This window comes from Nicotiana tomentosiformis, chromosome 6 (assembly GCF_000390325.3).
Source record: "Nicotiana tomentosiformis chromosome 6, ASM39032v3, whole genome shotgun sequence".
Classification (NCBI taxonomy): Eukaryota; Viridiplantae; Streptophyta; class Magnoliopsida; order Solanales; family Solanaceae; genus Nicotiana; species Nicotiana tomentosiformis.
In genome coordinates, this window is record NC_090817.1 from 23466276 (window position 1) to 23490247 (window position 23972).

At 36.0% G+C, this 23972-nt stretch overlaps 1 protein-coding gene across 1 annotated transcript; it reads left to right on the forward strand.

Moving 5' to 3' along the window:
• The first annotated feature begins 7947 nt into the window (after nt 1-7947).
• Nucleotides 7948-20491, forward strand: LOC104107970 (ethylene receptor 1). Its single transcript, XM_009616919.4, has 7 exons — nt 7948-8097; nt 13919-14836; nt 16474-16842; nt 17020-17286; nt 17425-17552; nt 17789-17986; nt 19687-20491. Exons 1-7 carry the CDS (start codon nt 8068-8070, stop codon nt 20039-20041), a joined length of 2265 nt encoding a protein of 754 aa, XP_009615214.1. The 5' UTR covers nt 7948-8067; the 3' UTR covers nt 20042-20491.
• Nucleotides 20492-23972: the final 3481 nt, after the last annotated feature.

The window sequence follows — 23972 nt, forward strand, 5'->3', positions numbered from 1 at the left end:
ACTGCTTTAAATTCATTCTTGTTAAAAGTGTTGGAAATATTTGCGAGAAATCATCTTTTCTAGTACCACGTTAGGCGCCATCACGACAGGTTAAGATTTTGGATCGTGACAGTGCATGTTTGGTTTGAAGCCCGAGGGGCTCGGGTGAGTTTTAGGTGAGTATCAGATGATTTTGGATAGTTTTATGACTGCTGGTGCAAGCTTGCAGATCCTCGCAAATGCCCGCTTTTACGGTTATTGGATCGCATTTGCAAAATGGGGACTCGGGGCTGGGCATCGCATTTTCGAGGGAAAGTTCGCTTTTGCGAAGCTTGGACAGTCGCTTTTGCGAACATTTTATCTGCATTTGCGACCATTGAGAATTTAGGACAGCTTCGCATATACGAAGTAATTACCCGCATCTGCGAAGGTGGGGAGTTCGTATTTGCGATAAATATGTCGCATTTACGACTACAGTGGGTCTGATGCACTGTCGCATTTGCGAACAATTGTTCGCAAATACAACGTCTGCAGCTGGGTAAAAGAGGGGGAAAACGGGACTTAGCTCATTATGCACCATTTTTCAATCCCAAACACTCTAGAGACGATTTTGGAAGAACTTTTTCTTCCAAATTCATTAGTAAGCAACTCTAATTCATTTCCTATCAATTCTTCATTACCTTTCATGAATTTTTAACATTAAATATGTGATGATCTGATAGGCCATTTATAGTTTTAATCCTCAATTTTGTGTTTTGAAATCTCGAATAGCTCCGTTTAGTCAACCTCAATTTGCGTGCACAGTCCGTGTCTTTTTCCGAAAGATTTTTATATGAAAAATTATTAAACATGTGAAATCATGCTTTAAAATGTATTTGAGTTGACTTCGGTCAATATTTTGAGCAACCGGACCCGGATCAGTATTTTGACGGTACCGATGGATCTGTATCGTGATTTGGGACTTGGGTGTATGCCCGGAATTGAATTCGGAAGTCCCTAGCTTGAATTATCGTCATTTGTTGAAAACTAGAAGTTTAAAGGTTTAAAAAAATTCCAAGTTTGATTGTAATTTGATTTTGTTGCTATTGGGTCCGGATTCTGGTTCCGGGACTTGGTATAAGTTCATTACATTATATATGACTTTTCTGAAAAATTGGTGCAAAACGGAATTTATTTGACTTGATTCGGACGTCCGGTTGTTAAATAAAAGTTCTTAAGTTTCTTTGAAAATTTCATTCGTTTTAGTGTTCGATTCGTAGATGTAGGAGTCATTTTGGTGTGTGGATCACGCGAGCGAGTTCGTATGATATTTTTGGACTTGTGTGCATGTTTAGTTTGGAGCCCTGAGGGCTCGGGTGAGTTTCGGATGGGTTACGGATGTTTTTGGACTTAGATATTTCTGGTTTTCTTGACTCCTACTGGTGTCTGATGAATCCTTCTTCGCGATCGTGAAGATACTCTCGTGATCGCGAAGATACTCTCGCGATCGCAAAGATACTCCCACGATCACGAAGAGTAGTTGGGACTGGGGTGGATTTTACTCTTCATGAACACTAAGTGTTGGACGCAAACGCGAAGTGGAAGGGGGGTTTACCTTCGTGAACGCGAATAGCATATGCGAGCACGTAGTGCTAGAGAGGCGGGGGCTTGGGAATGGAAATTACTTTACGCGAACGCGAACGCGAGCCCAGGCTTGCGAACGCGAAAGCAAGGTGGGCTAAGCCTACGCGAACGCATGGAGTATTTTGTGATCACATAAGCCAATTGGGCAGTGCCCTTCGCGAACGAGTCAGGTGTCTCGCGAATGCGATGAACACCTGAAACCCAGTCATATAAACTTCTAAAAATCGGGATTTCACCCATTTTTCACCATCTTCCATTTGAGCTCAGCCTAGAGGTGGTTTTAAAGAGAAAATTCACCATCTTTTTCATAGGTTAGTGTTCTTCAACATATTTTCTTCCATTTCCATCATCACCTATTAATTTCTAACCTTAATCTTTGTTCTTTCATGTTAGAAAATTAGGGATTTGGAAAGAATTGTGGGGGGGGGGGTTGCAATTTTTGGATTTAGACCTCAAATTTGGGTCGAATTTCGAAACTAATTACATAATCGGGCTCGGGGGTGAATGGGTAAATGAGTTTTAGTCCGAATCTCAGGTTTTGACCAAGCGAGCCCGGAGTTGACTTTTGTTGACTTTTTGGAAAAAGTGTAAAGATCTTAACTTTATATATCGTAATTGATTTCTCTATCATTATTTGATGTTATTGAGTCGATTTTAGTTAGATTCAACTGGTTTGGACATGGATTCAGAGGAAAGGCCCCGATAGACCTCTGAGTTAATTGCGGAGTGAGGTAAGTGTTGGGTCTAACCTTGATTTGAGGGGATAGGGACCTTTGAGCTCTGTGATATGTGAATTTCATGTGTAGCGGCGTATATGCAAGGTGACGAGTGTATATACGCCGTCAATTACTTGTTTCCATGTCTACCCGTATTTCATTAATTATGCCATTCCATGTCTTGATTGTTACATGCCTTAATTGCTTCCTATGCCTTAACTTGCTACTTGTCATTTATTATTCTCGCATTATAAATGGTAATTTCTTCCATGCTTCCATGCTTAAGTGATACTTGGTTTAATTGTCTTACGTGTACCCTTTAACTGTCATATATTTGACTTATCTTGTTGCTCGGTATTAATTGTAGCCTTTCATGATTTGGTACGAGATTCCCTCTTGATTTGTAGCTTTCATATTTGTTAATTGTAGAGATTCGTGTGATTCGAGTTATTAAATTGATTGCACTTATTGATTTATTTATGGATCGGGCTGCACGCCGCAACAGGTGGAATAAAGGATAATTTATATTGGTACGGTGGATGCGCGCCGCAACAGGTGAAATAAGGGTGGATTGATATGGTGAAATAAGGGAGGATTATGATATTGACTCTGATTATATAGTGGGATTGGGTTGCGCGCCGCAACATATATTTACTTATTATTATTGATATTTACATGTTGGAATAAGGGATAATCGTATTATATGACGGGATCGGGTTGCGCACCACAACAATTTATGTGTTTTGTATTCCTTGTTGTATTGTGTTGGCTTTAGTGCTTTCGCACGAGACTTTGAGGATTGGTATTTCTGTATTTACTGGATTTTGAGGATTGAGTTACTTTCATGAGTTAAGTGTTTTACTTTTCCGTATGTTCCTTTTTCTGTCATTATTTTTATACTACGTACAGGTTATTGTAAGTATTTCGCCTTAGCCTCGTCACTATTTCGTCGAGGTTAGGCTCGGCACTTACAGAGTACTTGAGGTCGGTTGTACTCATAGTACACTCTGCACTTCTTGTGCAGATTTTGGAGTCGGTCCCAGCGGCGGTCAGTAGATTGCTTGGGTTGATTATCAGTACATAGACTTGAGGTACAGCTGTTCGGCGTTCGCAACCCTGAAGTTCCCTTCTACTATATCTTAGTTGTGTATTTTCTTTCAGATGGTTTTACTTTCATTCAAACCTTTATCTGTATTATTCTAGTAGCTCATGCACTTGTGACACTAGATTTAGGGTTGTATTTAGATATTTCAGTTGTTATGGCTTTCCGCACTTTATTCTAATTTTATCTCAGTAATTGACATCAGTTAAATTCGATTTGTTTAAAAATGGCTTAAAACTAATCTAACGTTGGTTTTCCTGGCAAGTGAGATGTTAGGCGCCATCACGGTCCCGAGGGTGGAAATTCCGGGGCGTGACAAAATATATGAAATCATGGTAGAAATTAGGGGTTTTGGGTAAAATTTATAAATTTTATAAAATTGAGATTTAGACCTCAAATTGAGGACGAATTTCGAAATAAATCATATAATCGAGCTCGGGGGTGAATGTGTAATCGGGTTTTGGTCCGAATTTTGGATTTCGATCAAGCGTGTCCGGGGTTGCCTTTTGTTGACTTTTTCAAAAATGATCAAAATCGAACTTTTTTGTTTGTGTGTAATTTCTAAAGCTTATTTTGAATTATTTGATCAATAATTGGCTATATTCGATTGATTTGGAGGCTTATTCAAAAGGCAAAGTCACGATTGATTGTTGATTTGGTTGCGGAGTAAGGTCAATATCGTGTTTAATTTTGACTTAAGGGAATTAGGACTTGTTGTACTAATTGCTATGTGTATTATTTGTGGGGACGACGTATATGCAATGTGACGAGTATATATGCGTTGTCATGAGTTAAAGCATGCAGCTGGAAATTGTCTTATTGTACTGTGTTGTTCCATTCGCTATGCCTTCCATGTCTTAGTTAGATGGTTACTCTTAATTGGGCTTCCGTATTTATTGCTTATCTTGAAGTTATAGAGATATTGAAAGTTGAGATTGCTTGTTCTAACACCACGGTTGAAGTTGAAATTTGCTTCCAACCTTGTTTGATACCTTGGATTATTATTGTTGCTTGGCGAGCAAGAGTGAAAAGCATGAAGGGTGTCGTGCCTTATTTGCATATTGTTATCATTGATTGAATGAATGTGAGGATTAAAGCACGAAGGGTGGTGTCGTGCACTTGATTACTTTATTATGATTATCATGTGAGGATGAGATTAAAAGCACGAAGTGTGATGTCGTGCCATTGCATTTATCATATCATGTAAATAAGAGAGTAAAAATACGAAGGGTGATATCGTGCCATTGTAGTTATTATATTATATGGTGATGATGCGAGTAAAAGCATGAAGGGTGATGCCGTGCAATTTGATATTTTCATTGCTTTTACTTGGTACTTGGATTGTGAATTTAACTTGGTGATTTTATTGCTTATTTCGGAAAGAGACTATTTGGTGATTCGGTACTTATTGTTCCGGTTGTTGCTCCCTTTTATATGTCCCCTCCTCATTATTACTTTTAAACGTTTTACTTGTTATTTTCATTGCTTTATGTTTATATCTGTACAGGTTTTTAGTAGGTGTCTTGTATTAGCCTCGTCACTGCCTCATCGGGGTTAGGCTCGACACTTACTGAGTACATTTGGTCGGTTGTACTCATACTACACTTTTGCACTTCTTGTGCAGATTTTGACGTTGGTACCAGCAGAGTCCCGAGAGTGTTGTATTTAATTTCGGACAGTGTTGTATTTAATTTCGAATCTTGTATTTAGCTGGATCTAGATGCTCATGACTTGTGACACCAAAGATCTTTGGATAGTTTATGTTATGTCATTGGCCAGTTATTAGATATTTATTGCTTTTCTTTTTATATATCTGTTATGTTGGCTTGCCTGGCATTCAATGTTAGGCACCGTCATGGTTTGTGGTGGGAATTTCGGGTCGTGATAACTATTTGAAGTTTAGTAAAAATAAAATATTTAAAATTGAAGTTGTGTTTGGAAATAAAAACATAGTTGGAATTTTGTGATTGAAAAACTCCTAAAACATATTTTTAAAATTTCAGATTCAATATATCAAACTTGAAGTTAAAATGATAAGCCACGTTGATAAATAAACACATATTTTGAATGCGTCTGCTTCTTATATTAAATTTTCGAAACAAGGTCTATGGACAAACTTGATTGCATTATTTCATTTATTTGTTTATTTATTTATTTATTTATTTTTAGGATTAGCTGGATGTCTTTGTCTAATTGTGCAGTTCCTCAGTTAGAGGATTCATAGATAATGTTAGTTCAAATCTTGTTTGTCTTATATTGTATGTTCGACGAAATGTGAAATTAAAAAGGAAAATACGACTTTTGACACATATATAAAATATTTTGAAATCTTGTAGTTTTAAATTTATCATAATATTTTTATGGCTATAAGAAGATGTCATTACGCGTAAAGATAAATTTAAGTTAATAATTTTTTAAATATATAAACGTGTTATTTTATTAGAATATATTTCAAAAAAGAAGTCCTATATAGATATGGTAGTATATGATCTAGTTTCATCAAAAATATATACCGACTACTATTGAGGTGATAAGCTTAATTCTGTTTTGGCAATATGAAAATCATAGACTGACATTCAACTTTGTATTAGGACATCTCGCATTTGATTTAGATAATTAAAAAGATTTAAACCATGTTACTTTTAAGAAATCATATGCATAAACAGGGCCCTAGCTAGAGCACGATCTACGGGTTCGGTCGAATCCAGTAATTTTTGTCCAAATCATGTATTTGTCTTGAAAAAATCATCGAATATATATAATTTATTTATTTAGAATTTAATAACTTAAACAGATTAGATTCCCGAACCCATAAACTTCAAATCTTGACTTCGACTCCGTGCACAAACAGTTATGGTGATGGAGTCTTCACTGTAGTGAAAGATTTCATATACAGGTAACATCTTAACCGGTGTGGAAGTGATAGGGGCTCCGAGCTTATTCTTTAACTAGTGCATTTTTTCGCGCTTCGCGCGGTCATTAAACAAAATAGTAAAAATATCATGTGATCCTGCTATAAACTTAATTGAGATAGAAGAGATTGGTAGGATGCATTAGATAAAGTAATGCATGCATTAACTTTGTGTATTAATAATATCTTATTTGGTACACTTTTTGAACATATGCATTAGTTATGCAAGTATTTTGGTATTATCTTATGCATAACTAATGCATAAGAAATCATATTATTAATAATGCAATGAGTTTTAATGCATGCATTAGCTTAGTTAAAGATAAAATTATCCTTCAAAATTTATACTTGATTAAAATATACTATTATATTAATGCAAGTTTGATATAATCCAAGAAAGTGAGAAATAAAATTATATCTCTAGTAAATAAATAAATACTTAGCATATTTCTTCTTTTATAAATATTTAGTTCTATATTGCAATATAGGTAGACAAATCAAATAATTTTTTAAACCTTTTCATATAAAAACATTCCTCAACATATGTTTCTTTTAAAAAGATAAAGTGATGGACTGGTTATGAGGGTATTTTTGTAAAAAAATAATTCTTTTAGAAATTATGCAATACTTTAATATATCAGACCAAACAATAAATAAGAAATATGTCAGTATAACTAATACTAGTATTGCTAATACACCCTATTCAGCATTATACTTATACACCCTACCAACCGACCCCTAAACGTACATGTAATATGATTCAAATGCATATACACTCATCGTACTATAAAATCAAATGCTTACACCCTTTTTAATTAACACTATTATATGATGTTCTTCAATCTCTGAGTTCGAAGGGTAGAACAAGGGAAGGTTAAGGCTTTCATCTCATTACTCTTTTCACGGCAAAGTCAGCATCTTAACTCAAAGAGCAAGGATTTCTTTTTATATAATTTTCATAATATAGGGGTATACGTGTGTGATTTATAATATAAAGAATATAAATACATCTAATAGCTTGTTTGACCAAGTTTCTTTTGAGGCAAAAGCATTTTTATTTTTGTCGAAGGTATTTTTTTTCTAAAATTAAGGTGTTTGGCCAAGCTTTTTAAAGGAAAAAAAAATGCTTTTGAGGTGAAGCATAAAAAAGTAGTATTCTCCAAAAACACTTTTTTGAAAAATACTTTTGAGAAAAATATATTTAGAATCGGTTTTTAAAAGTTTGGCCAAATACTAATTGCTGCTCAGAAATACTTTTTAAATTAATTAGCCAAATACAAATTGATTCTCACCAAAAATACTTTGAGAAAAAACACTTTTCAAAATAAGCTTATTTTTGTAGCTTTACCAAACATGCTATAAATCCTATTACAGAAATATTTTTGCGAAATATTACCAAAAAAAAAAAAGAAAAAAAAGAAAAGTAGTCTTGGTGCTGATTAATGGACCATAGCTTGATACCCCATTTATAGATAAGCTCTTTTTCTTTTTCCCTTTTCCCCAACATTTACACGTGAAAAATATAATATGGTCAACTTTGACATAAAAATTCAAAAGTTAGTATTCGCCATTCAACTCGGCCGAGTTAACCCGAGTGTTATTTATAAACAGCTGTTGACCCGTGAAGTCATTTCACTCAACTTGGTCATTTCCTTTTCAGGCCAAGTCCATTGTATTGTATATCACTTTCCCCTCTTTACTGTGAATGTGATCATCATCTCCCAATTATTTTGGCGATGGGATCTCTTCTCCGCATGAATCGCTTTGTAAGTCCCTTTAAACCCTAATTACTACTCTCTTTTTACTAAGTTTGACTTTTAATTGTTGAAAAATAGTCTTTTTAAGAGTTATTTAGCTCAAATTAATTAATTTATGATACGCCAAATAGCATAATTGAAATTGCGAGTCAGTTAACGTTAGCATTTTAGTGATTTGAAAGGTTATATTTTCGTCGAGCAAGGTTATTAGTTCTTGGAGTGTGGAGTATATTGAGATTTAGGGACGTTTTTTAAGAATGATAAATAATATTTAAATGAATTCAAATTGCAATGATCAACTATTAATATATTAGTGGAAGTTTATTCAATAAGTAGATTTTTTTGTACATAGCTCGGATTATGGCGAATTGAAAGAGAAATGATACAAAAGAAAAGAAACTAAGTGGTCATTTATGCGACTGAGTTTCGATGGTTTCTCTGTTTCTGTTAAAGACATGATATAGTTAAGTAATTAAAAGTGTGTTCTCTCCAACTATTTAAGCTTTTAGATGAGTTGGTCACACATTTCAACAATTTCCGAATGTGATAGTATACCTTTGTGAGGAGGAGGAAGTGAGGAAGGAGAAGTAAGTGAAAGAAGAGAGGAACTTTACCAAATGAGATAAGCATTGATCCCTTGTGATTGCCAACTATGATATTTATAGTTAGTAGTAAGTGGCTTCACCATAGACTAGTAATTGTAAAAAGAGAATCTATCTAAGCGATGCAATTTATCCATGAGTGTTGAGAACCACTTCTAACTGCCCGTTGGGTATAACTGCTTTTTTAATCGACCTCCACAAGTAGTTTTCTGGCCAATTCAACTTATCTTGCCTATATGGATCTTGGAGGAATTGAAATCAAAGGTAAAGTTGAAAGTACCTGTCACACTTGCACAACCCTGCTTGAGGTTTTTATCCTTTAAAATGAAGAAGGTCCAGCTTTGGAAGAATGAGTAGGAATTTTGAGGCCTTGGTTTCATGGATTTTACTCCTTATGGTCTTGGAAGGTTCCCGTCGCCGGTATGATCTATTCTGGAAAAGGCTCTTAAGATGCTGCAGTTGTCAATGTTCCAGTTCTCCAGAGTTTGACTCAACTCTCTTGAGTCTGATCTAACAAGATCTTGTTGACTTTGGCATCATTCTCCTATATGTATTATGTCGCCGGAGTTCTACTCTCTTTATATACTACGACTCACCTTAATTTGATCATGTTCTCTCTGCTATGATGAATAAGTGGGTCAAGAAGGAGGATCGGATATTAACTGCAATGAACTAAACATGCAATCCATAGAGAGCGGATTGAAAAGTTTATTTAATTAGCAAAATTTTTGTAAAGCTCGGAGTACAATGAATCAAAAGGGTGTTACAAGAGAAAGGAATTAAGAGGTGACTCCAGCAATTGACTGTTGTTTCCCCATTGATAGTTTTCGTGTCAGAATGAATCAAAGAAATAAGGATGTCTACTATATCGACAACAACTCCCCTCCCGCTAGAAGGTGGAAGAAGAGAAACTGGGAGTGGAAGAAGAGATGAACTTTACCAAATGATATTCATTATGAGATAGCAACTATGTGCAAGTGGCACTATAGATCTGTAACTGCCAAAAGGAGAATTGATGTGAGCAATCCAATTAATCCACGAGCACCCGGTCCACTTTTTTTTTTTTTTTTTTAAATTTAGTTGAGAGGCTTTTTTTATTTTATTTTTAAATTATAAGGAAAGGTCTTACAAAACAGAAAATATCATCAAGCTGATACTGTGAAATTACATAGAGAAAGCTAGTTGAAGAACATTAAAACCCTAAGCAATCAAGCATGTCCAGCATGTTATGTAAAATTCAGCACAACATTTTCCATCTCTCCAGTAATACTGAATGTAAGAAATTATATTTAACAGACTGCAGCTGCTCCTATTTGCCATCAAAACATCCTCTATTTTTTTCATTCCATATAGTCCAAGCAATGCTAGGAGGAATACCTCTCTAGATCTTCTTTAGGGATGCTTCTAGACATGCGGATTCCCAGCACTACAGCACACTCCTGAACTTCATAGGGCTTCACCAATGGATGCCAAAGTCAGCCACGAACATGGTCTATACCTGCCTAGTAAATTCACAGTGCACAAAAATACGATTCACAGTTTCACAAGCCTTTTCACACAAGTAGCATCTACTGCACATGATCCAACCCCTTCTCATCAGATTTTCTTGAGTCAAATATGCTTCATTAGACACTAACCAGCAAAGACATGCCACTTTTGTTGGGACTAGTCTTCCGGATCAAATTCACAGTGCACAAAAATATGATTCACAGTTTCACTATCCTTTTCACACAAGTAGCATCTACTGCACATGATCCAACCCCTTTCCATCAGATTTTCTTGAGTCAGACATGCTTCATGAGACACTAACCAACAAAGACATGCCACTTTTGTTGGGACTATAGTCTTCCAGATCATCTTCCAAGGCCACTTCTGTGCTTGCATTGATTGAGCAGCATTGAGGATTTTATAAAATGAACTGACAGTAATTCTACTAGCTTTCTAGAATAAACAATCCTTTTTATCTGGCAGTAATTCTACTAATTGCATCGTCTGTATAAATTTATCAACTCCCTGCATTTCCCTATCAAAGAGATTACTTCTAAACTAGTAGTTCCATCATGTATCGGTAAATATATCAACCAAGATTACATCAGGATTGTAAGCCAATTTGTACAGGTTGGGAAATTGGTCTTTCAACAAACCAAAACCATCCCAATTGTCTTTCCAAAATCTGATCTTTTTCCCATTACCCACCTTCCCATTACTTATTGAATTCCTCTCAGAGATTACTGATTTGTCTCCAAACAGCTACTCCATGGAGTCTTTACTGCCTTGGGTGCCCAGAAATCTTCTTTCCCATATATCACCTCAATCAATTCTTTTCAGGGAGCATCTTTCCCATCATTTAACCTCCATAGCCATTTACAAACCAAACTCTAATTATGAGCTCTTAAATTTCTAACTCCCAGCCCCTCTTCCTTCTTATGTTTTGTCACAATGCTCCACCTTACTAAATGATATTTCCTCCTTTTTCGTTACATTCCCATAAGAATTGCCTTTTGATTTTATCAATTTTCTTCTCCGCACTAGCTGGCATAGGGATCGGGGACATTAGATAGGTTGGTATGCCATCAAGGATACTATTTAATAATGTCAGTCTGCCCCCAAATGATAAGTAATGTTGCTTCCAACAAGCCAACTTCTTTTCACACTTCTCAACAACTCCATTCCATACAGATTTATTTTTGAATTTTGCACCTAAAGGCAATCCTAGATAGGTGGTAGGAAAATTTTCAACTTTGCAACCCATAGTATCAGCCTGCATATTTACATTACTGTTAGCATTCAAAGAAAACATTAAACTCTTGGCCTAGTCGATTTTCAGTCATGTTACTGCTTCAAAAGCCAGCAAAACCACTCTCAAATGCAGCACTTATTCTCTTTCAGCCCCACACATTAACAATGTATCTTGTATCATCAACATAAAGCTATAAGAGACTTCTATAAAGTTTCCTGAATGACCCTCCATTTTAAAGCCTTTTATCCAGTCTCTTCTCACAGCAATTTTGATCATCTGACTCAAAACCTCCATCACTAAAAGAAACAAATTAAGGAGATAGTGGGTCCCCTTGTCTCATGCCTTTTTGGGAATTAAAATGCCCTACTGGACTACCATTGATAAGAATTGAGAACTTAGCAGTGGAAAAACAGAATTATATCCATTGAATCCATCTTCCTCCAAAATTCATCTTCTCCGGCATCTTCAACATACAAGGCCAGTTGACATGATCATAAGTCTTTTCCAAGTCTAGTTTAAACACCACTCCAAACAATTTCCTTTTCCAATAGGAGTCATTGCATTCATTTGCCAAAAGTGTTGCATCTGCTATTTGCCTGTCTTTCATAAAAGCATTCTGATTTACAAATACCAATTTTTATATTACAAGCTTCATTCTCTCAGTGAGAACATTAGCTATCAACTTGTTTATGCTCCCAAGCAGACTAATAGGTCTGAATTCCTTGATGTTGACAGCCCCTTTCTTCTTTGGAATTAAAGCAATGAAGGTAGAATTCTAGCTTTTAACAAATTCTCCTTCCTTGTAAAACACCTCAAATGTCTTCAGAACATCTTCTTTCACAATATACCAACATTTCTTAAAGAAACTCATATTAAAGCCATCCGGACCAGGTGGCTTATCCCCTTCCACCATATTAATAACTCTTGTTGCCTCAGCTTCATCAAGGTCTCTCCAACCATTCTTTCTTCTGGTCACTGATCATAGCAAGCTCAGGGCATATCCATGAAGGTCTCCAATTCTCCTTCTCTGGAAAACGATCTTTTTAGAACTCAAGGATGTGATTTTTAATCGTACTTTATCTTCAGTGAATTCCCCATCAATTTGTAGCTTGTCTATCCAATTATATCTCATGCTTGAATTTGCTATTTTGTGAAAAAATCTAGTGTTTTACCTCTGGTTGATCGATAAAAATCTGGAATTTTGTCTCCAATGTATCTCTCCTGTCCAGACCCCACGGTGTGGGATATTACTGGGTATGTTGTTGTTGTTGTATCTCTCCTGCCTTGGCTATATCATGTATTCCTTTGTTAATGCTATTCTATTAGATTCTTCTTCCTCTAAGTTACTATTCTGATTATCACTTTGCCCCCTTCTTTCCAATTGTTGCAAAATCTGATCTTTTCTTCTTCCCAGGTAACCAAAAAATTCTTTGTACCAATTCTTTAAATCTTCTTTTAACTTTCTGAGCTTTTTTGCTAGAACCCCATCTGGTTTGCCTTGGAACTCATAAGAATTCCACTAATTCTCCACTGTGGACAGGACATTAGCATGTCCAGACCACATGTTTTCAAACTTAAAGTACTCCTTCCTTCTTTCCCATTCCCCACACTCCAACAATATTGGACAATGATCTGACTCTACCCTAGGTAGCACCGTTTGTTTGATGGCTTTGAAGGAATCATCCCACTGTCATGAAACCAAAAATCTATCTATTCTTGAAGCTGATTCTTCATTATTCCGTCTGAACATGTGAACTGTCCACCATGTAAAGGAAGATCAATAAGTTCCATATCATCAATGAACCTTGATCCACTTACGATACCTATAGGAAATAATTTCTCTTTCAACCTCTACAACTAATTTTCCCACCTATTCAGCTTGTCTGTATATCCCTTAAATGCAAAACAAATTATGCGGGGTACTTGGTGTAGCGTTTTTCCAAGATACGATGGTGAAGACCCCTAGTTTCTAATATTTGTGGGTAGCATTTGCATTGTAAGAACTAGATCATGTTTAGGACACAATCTTATCATTTCCAACAAGACTGCTGAAGGAGAGTTATGTTTTTCAATATATTCTATGATTCTTGTCTAAAGGATATTATTAAAAAGAAACACTTAGACCCCCGAATTCATCCAACACTTTTAGCTTTTAGCTTTTTAGAGATCTAGGCATATTAAATCAATAAAGAGGCGGCTTACAAAAAGTATGTATCATAGAGATGAAAGTCACAATTTAGTTTTCTTTTGGTGTTAAGGGCACTATGATTTGACTCTAAGCACAATAATTTGACACTAACTTAGCTGTTATATTTTATTATTGGTTTCTACTTCACCTTGTTCATTTGAAGCAGAATTCCTTTTTCACGAAAGTATGTCATAACTTATGCTGCAGTTATGTTCAGTGTCTAATTCTTGTTTAACTTGTTATTCTTCTGAGCCATATTTCCTTCTCTTTCATGACCTTATGCCCTAATTTTTGCTGCAGTTATCTTCCATCGTGGATTCATGTAACTGCATCATCGACCCACAATTGCCTGCTGATGACTTGCTAATGAAGTATCAGTACATATCTGATTTTTTCATAGCACTTGCTTATTTCTCCATTCCAGTGGAGTTGATATACTTCGTTAAGAAGTCTGCTGTTTTTCCATATAGATGGGTTCTTGTGCAGTTTGGTGCTTTCATAGTTCTTTGTGGAGCAACACATCTTATCAACTTATGGACATTTAATATGCATACAAGGAATGTGGCAATAGTAATGACTACTGCAAAGGTCTTGACTGCGCTGGTATCATGTATAACTGCGCTCATGCTTGTCCACATCATTCCTGATTTATTAAGTGTCAAAACTAGGGAACTATTCTTGAAAAAGAAAGCTGCACAGCTTGATCGTGAAATGGGTATTATTCGCACTCAAGAGGAGACTGGTAGACATGTTAGAATGCTAACTCATGAAATCCGAAGCACTCTTGATAGACATACTATTCTAAAGACTACACTGGTTGAGCTAGGAAGAACATTGGCCTTAGAAGAGTGTGCATTGTGGATGCCAACACGTACTGGAGTAGAGCTTCAACTTTCTTACACTCTACGTCATCAAAATCCAGTTGGACTGACTGTACCTATACAACTTCCTGTAATCAACCAAGTTTTCAGTACAAACCGTGCCGTAAAAATATCACCAAATTCCCCTGTTGCAAAACTTCGACCTACTGGGAAATACATGCCTGGTGAGGTGGTTGCTGTCAGGGTTCCGCTTCTGCATCTCTCAAACTTTCAGATTAATGATTGGCCTGAACTTTCAACAAAGCGCTATGCTTTAATGGTTTTGATGCTTCCTTCAGACAGTGCAAGACAATGGCATGTCCATGAGCTGGAGCTTGTTGAAGTGGTAGCTGATCAGGTTTGATTTTTCTATTGGAAGTTCCTTCATGTAATATTTTGTAGTTTCTCTTTGTACGAGTATGGATTGCGCACAACCATGTGGACATACTGAGTTTTGGGTGTGAAATTAGATATGGAGAAGACAACAACAACTAATCCCAAACAAGTTAGGGTTGGGGTTGACCAGATGAATCCTCGCTAACCATGTTTCTCCATTTAAACTCATCTCAGGTCAACATTTTGTCAAATAACAGATAGGGAGAAGACCAATTACAAAAATCTGAGATATCCTCTGATAATCTGCAACAGGAATTGCATAGCTGAGTTGTTATTTGTATTATTGGTATTAAAAATTGGAATTGCAGAGCTGAATTTTTATTAGTAAAATTGTTATTATAAATATTTTCAAAGATGAATCAGCAGGTGAATTATGACTATATATATCTTTCATCTGTTGATTGCTTTCCGGTGAGTGAATAGTTAAGCTGGCTGTGGATGTGTTTATTGAGTGTATTTTAGTAGATTTTCTGCTAGGACCTTAACTCCCACTGGATTTTGCTTTCATAGCTGACATACTGTATTAGAAGCATAGGAAGTAGGATCTATGGTATATAAAAATATTAGGAACTGCCATTCTGAATTAATTGAGTAGTCCTTTCTTGGTACATAAAATTTATTATATGTAGTTTTTTAAGTACTTCTATCATGTGAAGTGAATCACTTCTGGGGTAATGTATTTAAGTGTATAAAAGTAAATACTACTGAGTTGCTACAAAAATGATTTTTCAACAGAGCTGTTTCAAAAAGTTACATATCTGGCATCTTACTTCTTCATCAGAAACTTAGAAACTTAACTTTTTCATTCTGTCCCTGGTAATGCACTGTTCTCGAATGTAATTTAGCTCACTAGCAAGTGGCAAGCCTAGTCTTAGCTTGACTCATTAAATAATCATGATATTTTTTCATTTACAGGCGACGTGTCCAAGTTTTACTGTTATTGCTGTTTACATTGTACGATATTCAGGAATTTTTACTTTTTCTCCATACTTAAGAATTATTATCTTTGTCTCTGATTCCTGGATTTCCAACGGATATTGATGGAAAACACAACTCAATCAACTTGGCCTCGATCTCAAAATCGGAATCAGAGACAAAAATCGGAATCGCCTATAAGAGTTTAATAGATCCTGACATGTATGAATATGGAAGAAAAAAGAGTAACGCGTTTCAATAACATTTGATAAGATAGTAATGACACAAACCATTATTTAAAGTAAATAACAATATATGCACTTCATAGTTCTATTAAATATTATATCCTATGAGAGGATCACAAATATTTCTAGGCATTTTCTAAAAACAACAACAAGAGCAAGGTGGGGAGTTCTTGGAGGGATGTAGCCGAGGGTCTATCGGAAACAGCCTCTCTACCCCAGGGTAGGGGTAAGGTCTGCGTACACACTACCCTCCCCAGACCCCACTAGTGGGATTATACTGGGTTGTTGTTGTTGTTATACTTCTAGACATAGGAAAATACTCTGTTCTAGCTGTTAGTGTCTGGTTGCAACTAGTTTTAGGTGTGTATACGCCTATTTAATCAACTAAGAGCCAATCTTGAGTGCCCAGTGTGATTTAATCTACGCGTTGTCAATTCAGGTTGCTGTTGCTCTCTCACATGCTGCAATTTTAGAAGAATCGATGAGGGGTAGGGATCTTCTTATGGAGCAGAATGTGGCTCTTGATCTGGCAAGAAGAGAAGCAGAAATGGCTGTTCGTGCACGTAATGATTTCTTGGCTGTTATGAATCATGAAATGAGAACTCCCATGCATGCGATAATTGCACTTTCTTCGTTGCTGCAAGAAACTGATCTAACTCCGGAGCAACGTCTGATGGTTGAAACAATCCTCAAGAGCAGCAATCTTTTAGCGACACTGATCAATGATGTCTTGGATCTTTCAAGGCTAGAGGATGGAAGTCTTCAACTTGATATTGTCACTTTTAATCTTCATGCTCTATTCGGAGAGGTGACCCCCCCCCCCCCCCCTCCTTTTGTTTCTTTTTTTCTTGCCAAGTTCTAGGTTATCTGTGAAAAATAAAAAGCAAAGACTTGTAGATCTGTTTAATACATTACTGATATTTTGCAGTTCACTATGTTTTGCTGGACGTCACTGACTGATTTATGTGTCTGCTTATTGCTGTAGGTCCTTAACTTAATCAAGCCTATTGCATCTGTGAAAAAGCTGTTCGTCACACTTAGTTTGTCTTCAGATTTACCAGAATATGTAATTGGGGATGAACAACGGTTAATGCAAATTCTATTAAACATCGTCGGCAATGCTGTAAAGTTCTCAAAGGAAGGCAGCGTGTCAATTTCTGCTTTTGTTGCAAAATCAGATTCTTTAAGAGATCCTAGAGCCCCCGAGTTTTTTGCTGTGGCTAGTGAAAATCACTTTTATTTACGTGTACAGGTATAATTTTTACAAGCTTGATATACTTGTTTTTTTATAGGTTAAGGATAGTTGCAAATTTGACAGTTTATACTTGTACTGTCAAATGATTAATTCTTGATATATTTGTTATTCTCACTACTATCTTCTGTAGTTTAGGTAAAAGATACAGGGATAGGAATTAATCCCCAGGATATTCCCAACCTGTTTAGCAAGTTTACACAAAGCCAAGCGCTAGCTTCTACAAATTCTGGTGGCACTGGGCTTGGCCTTGCAATTTGTAAGAGGTACCTCAGTTCTTGGTGTAGTCTTTTCCGAGTTTTTCTTTTTTGCTATGTGAACTTGGTAACTACTTCAAATTGAATTTCTGTTCTCTTATTGCATTTAGTATTTGTTCATGCACTTAGTGGAAATAAATGTGGAGTTACTTGCATATTTGTTGACGCACTTACTGGAAATAAATGTGGAGTTACTTGCATTGGTGATTATTGTCTGACACATCTTCTAATGGGCTGGAAAACAGGTTTGTAAATCTTATGGAAGGACATATTTGGATTGAAAGTGAAGGTCTTGGCAAGGGATCCACTGCTATATTTATTATTAAACTTGGCATTCCTGGACGCTCCAATGAATCTAAGCTCCCATTTGTGGCCAAATTGCCAGCAAATCACATGCAGATGACTTTTCAAGGACTAAAAGTTTTGGTTATGGATGATAATGGGTGAGTAATGAATTTCTGGCCTCTTTATCTCCAGTTCTTGTCTTGTCATGCTGTTTAATGCTCTATATCAGTCATGAGTTTCTCTACCTTGTATGTCTTGATCCATCTTACGTGAGACTGAACATGTAAATACTTAACAAGAGGTAATCATAGATATCACTTTTGAAGATCCGGGGCATCTGCTGAGTCTTCGTAAGAGTAAGGAAGTTAGAATCCTAACAACTATATGTGGATGTGGGTGTACTGGCGCCATGTACTTAGGAGTATAGGCCTTAGAATCCTAACAACTATTTATGGATGTGGGTTTGTTGGCCCGTGTACTTAGGAGTATATGCCTTTTTGTAACGAAAATGAGGATAGGTGGTGAACTGATGGGCTTATGGTAGTAGGATCGAGAGAAGGGAAGGAGACATGATCCGCCTTCCCCTTGGGACTCACATCATTATTTCTAGTTGGAAGAAAGGAGTGACCAACTAGCAAGTAGTACTTTTGAATCCAATAAAAGGAAATATTGTCCTTTCAAGGCATAAGAAGATGGAGGAAAAGGATGTGTGTTAAGAACCATGATGTCTCAGGTTTAAATCCTAGCGAAGGCAAAAAGAAAATAGGTGTATCTTCTCATCTGTCCAAGTCTTGCTGGACAGAGTTATCTGGTACCTATGCTGGTGGGAGGTAGCAGGTATCCGGTGGAATTAGTCAAGGTGTGTGCAAGTTGGTCCGGACACCACGGTTATCCAAAAAAGAAAAAGAAGATGGAGGAGAAAGTGGCTACATAAATGTCTTAATTCAAGTCTTTGTTACATATGCATTGAAATAAGGGGTGTCATAGTCAATCTGATTGCCTTAATATTTCTTTCCTCAGACTTCTTTAAAGTAAGAAATGAAAGTGTGGTAATCTCGAAGAGTAGCTTGTCGATTGTCCTACATGAAACCCCTCTAAAAATGAAACTACAAACCTCTTTTCCACCTCCCTCAAAGGGCAAAGAAAGAAGAGAAGATGGGGATTGTTATGGATATTATTAACCTTTCCTTGCAAGATGTTCATGTATTATTTGTGTAAAGATCATTATCATTGGGTTTTGGTTCCTCTTGCTTCTGTAGTTCTGGGCTGGCCGCAAAGCATGCCCTTGTTTGGCTTGTCAATGATCTCTTGATTAGGTGCCTAGTCCTGTATGTAACTGAAGGCACGAGATTTGGTCTTGCATTGTCAGCAAAACCAGAGTTATAGTGCTAGGTCTTCCCTTTCAAAAGGAAAGTAGGAAGGTGGAAACCACTTTTCTCTAGTTCTTTTGGAACCTATTCCTGAGAAGACGAACATACTGCTCTTGCAAAATATTCTGTTGCGATAATAATAGTAAATGGGAGACCCGAGCCAGTTATAGAGTTCCTTCTCTTTTTCTTTGTATCCTCCTTTTTCCCGCCTGCCTTTCACTTTTCTCTTGTGATGACTGCTGTTAATTTTTTAACCCTAGGTAATGATAAATTGAAGGCCAGTTCTATTACCGGATGGAAATTTGTATGAGTGATAAACTGAAGGCCAGTTGTTTTATTGCCGAATGGAAATTTGTATAAGTGGCGATCCTGCAATTCTCCTTTTAAGATGTTGATCATAGTTTCCCTTTTTTGTTTTCCAACCTGGTTATATGATTGGTTATGACATTAACTATCAGAATTGTTTGTCTTTTTACTCTTTCATGCAGGGTTAGCAGGATGGTAACTAAGGGTCTGCTCGCACACCTTGGATGTGATGTAACAACAGTTGGCTCACGTGATGAGTGCTTGAGAGTTGTTACTCAGGAACACAAGGTAGTGTTCATGGATGTTAGCATGCCAGGTATAGACTGTTATGAAGTTGCCGTACTGATTCATGAAAGGTTTGGGAAACATCATGGCAGGCCACTTATTGTGGCGTTAACAGGGAACACGGACAGAGTAACTAAGGAAAACTGCATGAGAGTTGGTATGGATGGAGTTATTCTAAAACCTGTTTCAGTGGATAAAATGAGAAGTGTTTTATCTGAGCTGTTAGAGCATGGAGTTGTACTTGAATCTTAGTGAACCTAGGAGTTTGGGCGGGGGGAGGGGGGAGCGCTTCACTACCAAGATAAGTATATGTCAAGACCTCAACAAAATGTGCAGCAACCATTAGAAAATTCACTCAAATGCACGGGTCACTGTATATATGTCTCGGCTTTGGGCAAAAGGAAGAGTTATTCTTGATGAGGGCACAATATGACACTTGCAGGTGTATGTATCTGATTAAAAGTGATGCAGAATGGTGCTCAAGGACTTCAACAAATTTGTAGAAAGGAATTGATTTTTCCACGTCAATTCAAATGTTGAAGTGTTCATATTCCACGGAACTTGCATAACATCTGGACGTTGACACATTCCGTCATTGCTTAGAAACTTTAGAAACATTGAAAATTTCTGGAAACCATATTGCCTTGGCTTAAACTTTGGGGCAAAAACATGATTGATGAATAGATTATGTGTTTCTTCTTATTCTTTTTTCTTTTCCTCTTTTACTTTTTACATTTCGTTTTTCTCAGGGGTCAGGCAAAAAGGATTTTGACTCTACGCGCCACGGAAGCAACAAACAATAGGGGGTCAGAATAAAAAGCTAACTGGTCTTTCAAATGGGGAGGGGCTCTCAAGTTGAGACCTTCACTTTTTTTTCCCCTTGAATTTTCTTTTCTTTTAGGGGTTAAGGTTGACTTATAAGTCGTTAGGGAGGAGAATTTAGAAAAGGTGGAAGGCGTTTTGGTAGATTTTTTATTTGTTTCCTGGTCAGTGTACCATACCTGCTTTGCAGCCCGACTAATCTAGGTTTGTGCTGGGAAGTCCCACTCCGAAACATTGAGAAAGTTGTAATTCATAACGCGATGTCAATTATCAGTCTCTTTTTTTTTTTAATTTATTTTTTGGGCGTATAATGAGGCATAAACTTGAATATTGGTGATGAAAGATGCAGTTATAATTATTGTCCAGGCCTCATATCAAATTGGTTGGAAGGTATTTGGTGTATGAGAGGCATGGACAGCAACATCAAAGTAGTATACCAAGAAAAATGGTATCAATCATAATCACGTAACTCAACTGTCCAACAATTCAGCATGCCTAACCTTTAGGAGTTTGTTAGAGAAATAGCTTTGCGTTTGACAGGTAAATGTGATAAAGATGTACAAATTTGACTCTACCTTTCTCATTCTTCACCCAACCACCCCCAGCCCCAGCCCAAGGGACGGAGCTTCACTCAGCGAAGGGTGTATATAAGTTAGGAAAAGTAAATAATGTTACCTTTTAAATAATCTTGAACACCCTTAAGCGCGTTCAAGAAATTTCTAGTTTGGCAGCAATAATCTTGAACACCCTTAAGCGCCTTTAAGAAATTTCTAGTTTTGCCGGTGCCTCTTCCCAATAAAGCTTGGGTCCATTTGGAGAATTACGTATCATACCACATAAAGTTTTAGAAGTTAAGGAACCTCACAAAATCAAAAGGGGTAATAAGGGGAAAATATGAATCGTAGACGTATACCTCATAAAAGTAGAGCCAAGACAAAAAAAATGCGAGAAAGTTGTAGGTAGGAATTATAATTCTAATGGCTTATTTTCTTTTTTCTCACAATCGTAATATTTACTCATACGTAATACTAAGTGAGATTCCTGAACCACTTTGGATCAGAGTTCAAATTCTAAAAGATCTCCTATAGTTAAAAAGAAAAAATGACTTAAGGAAAAGATGTATAAAAGAAGGAATCTCCCACAACCACTTTGTAAAATTGTAACATTTGCTACTACTAAACATTTTGGTATAGGTTATAAAAGCCGATGCACCGAACCCAATAGCTTTAGTTCAAACTATGTTTCTAGATTAAGGAATTTATTAAGAGCTCATTTGGATTGGCTTAAAAAAAATGTTCAGCAGAAAGAACTTTTAAGCCAAAAAGCAACAAGTTAGGGGTTGCTTAGCTTATTGCTTTTGGCTTGTTTAAGTAGTTTTAAATTTATTTTAAGCACTTTTTGGATTTGCCATTTGGTTTTGCTATTTGGCTTTGCCAAACACTGAAAAAAACTAAAAAGAGCTTAAAAGTTGATTTGACCAGATTAAAAGTCAATCCAAACACCCTCTAAATATGTACAAAAGTTAAATTCAGAACCTAGTTACTAAAACCTGATACCAGTATTGTAGAATTTAAAACCCATAAAGTTTAAATTATGACTTCACGTCTGCTTGAATGCTTATAGTTAGAAAAGAAGAGAAGTAAGAAAAATCTGAAAGGATGCCCATGAAAAGGCAGAGAATTAGATTCCTCATTGTCAACACTTAATCTATATTTTGCCGTTCAAGAGTCGTAACCACACTGTACTTTTTGTGCATTTGAAAAAAAAAATTAACAAAGAATTTAAATATGAAATTTATAAGACGAGTATACCTTTGTTTGGTATATACATGTATATAAGAGTTAACGTCAAATGCATTATTCATGTGAAATGGTCGCTATAGAGAGTACAACTCATAATTTATGTGCAATTATTTTGTGTCACAACTCATAAGGCATCTATTTGGACCACACTAAAAAGAACGACTCTTTGCTACTATATTTATTCATCTTTTCTAATGAATTTAACTTTTTTCTACTTTTTCAAATTAAACTATGTACAAGTAAAGTTCAATTTATAATATGCTCGCTTCGCTTTCACTATAATAAAAATGAAACATGGATCAAATTTATCCTTCTACTATTTGAATTTGAGCAATTTTGACTCTATTAAACTTTGAATTTAATATTAACTTCGTTGTTAAGAAAATATTTTATTTTTGCTCTCGACTCCCAACGAAGTTCCAATTTGAAAGTAATTTTAAAACATAGTCAAAACTTGTGGGATATATTTGGGAGAAATTCAAAAATATCCAGATTTACAAGTGGTCATTCAAAAATAGCCACAGTTTCAAAAGTCATCGAAATTTAGCCACTTTTCATGTAAAGACAAATCTGAACAAAAACACTGTTCAAAATCCGAAAAATACTCCAACATAATATACTGGAATTCCAGTATAATATACTGAAAATATATTAGAGTTCCAGCAAAGTATACTCGAACTCCAGTATATTATGCTGGACCTATCTCTGTTGCAGCAAAATAATAGCTATTTTTTAATGACTTGGCAAACACCAACTATTTTTGAATGACCAGTCCAAAAACTGGCTAACCTGTGCGCTATTTTAAAGATAAATTTAGACCCCTTTCACGTAGAAGCTTTGTTAATATACTAACGGTTGGGGGTCCGAATGAGTCAAATATAGAACACGAGGTAGAATTAAACAATTTAAAATAGTATGGAGGCGAATTTGACCTTTTTCCTAATAAAAAAGCAATGAATATAATTGTACTTTATTCGCCCCTACCCTGCTATTGCATTTTCTTCTGAAAATGTACTTGAAATAGGGATATTATTCTTCCCAATTTACATGGGTTTGTTGGTTGAGAGAATCAAGAAAAGAGTAAAGAAGGTGAGATAAAGGTGAAAAAGGAACAGCGCATTTCTTCTTTTATCTTTTAGCAAGTGGATATAAATGAAGATTTCCATTGTCAATGAGTAATTTTTCTTATCACAAGACAAAAAAGAAAAGAAAAAAAGAAGAAGAGGAAATTAAATGAAAAAGGACTTTTAATTACTACTCCAATGATATCTACCTGGCTTCAAGTTTGATTTATTGATTATATATAAATTATTGAATAAATATATTGTCTCAAGGGTAAATTGGTGTTTTGCATTCATGTATTAACTTTAAATATCGATTGCATGCTTGTTTTTACGTTTATTTTCTTCTGATTTAATTATTTCAGATATTATTGACTCGTCTAATACGAATCCGCGTCGAATAAGCCCACTGATGGGTAAAACTCTTCATATCAGGAAATTCCGTTCTCTGTTCTTAAGGCCCGTACCCAAGATTTTTTGGATAAAAGTGTTTCACCA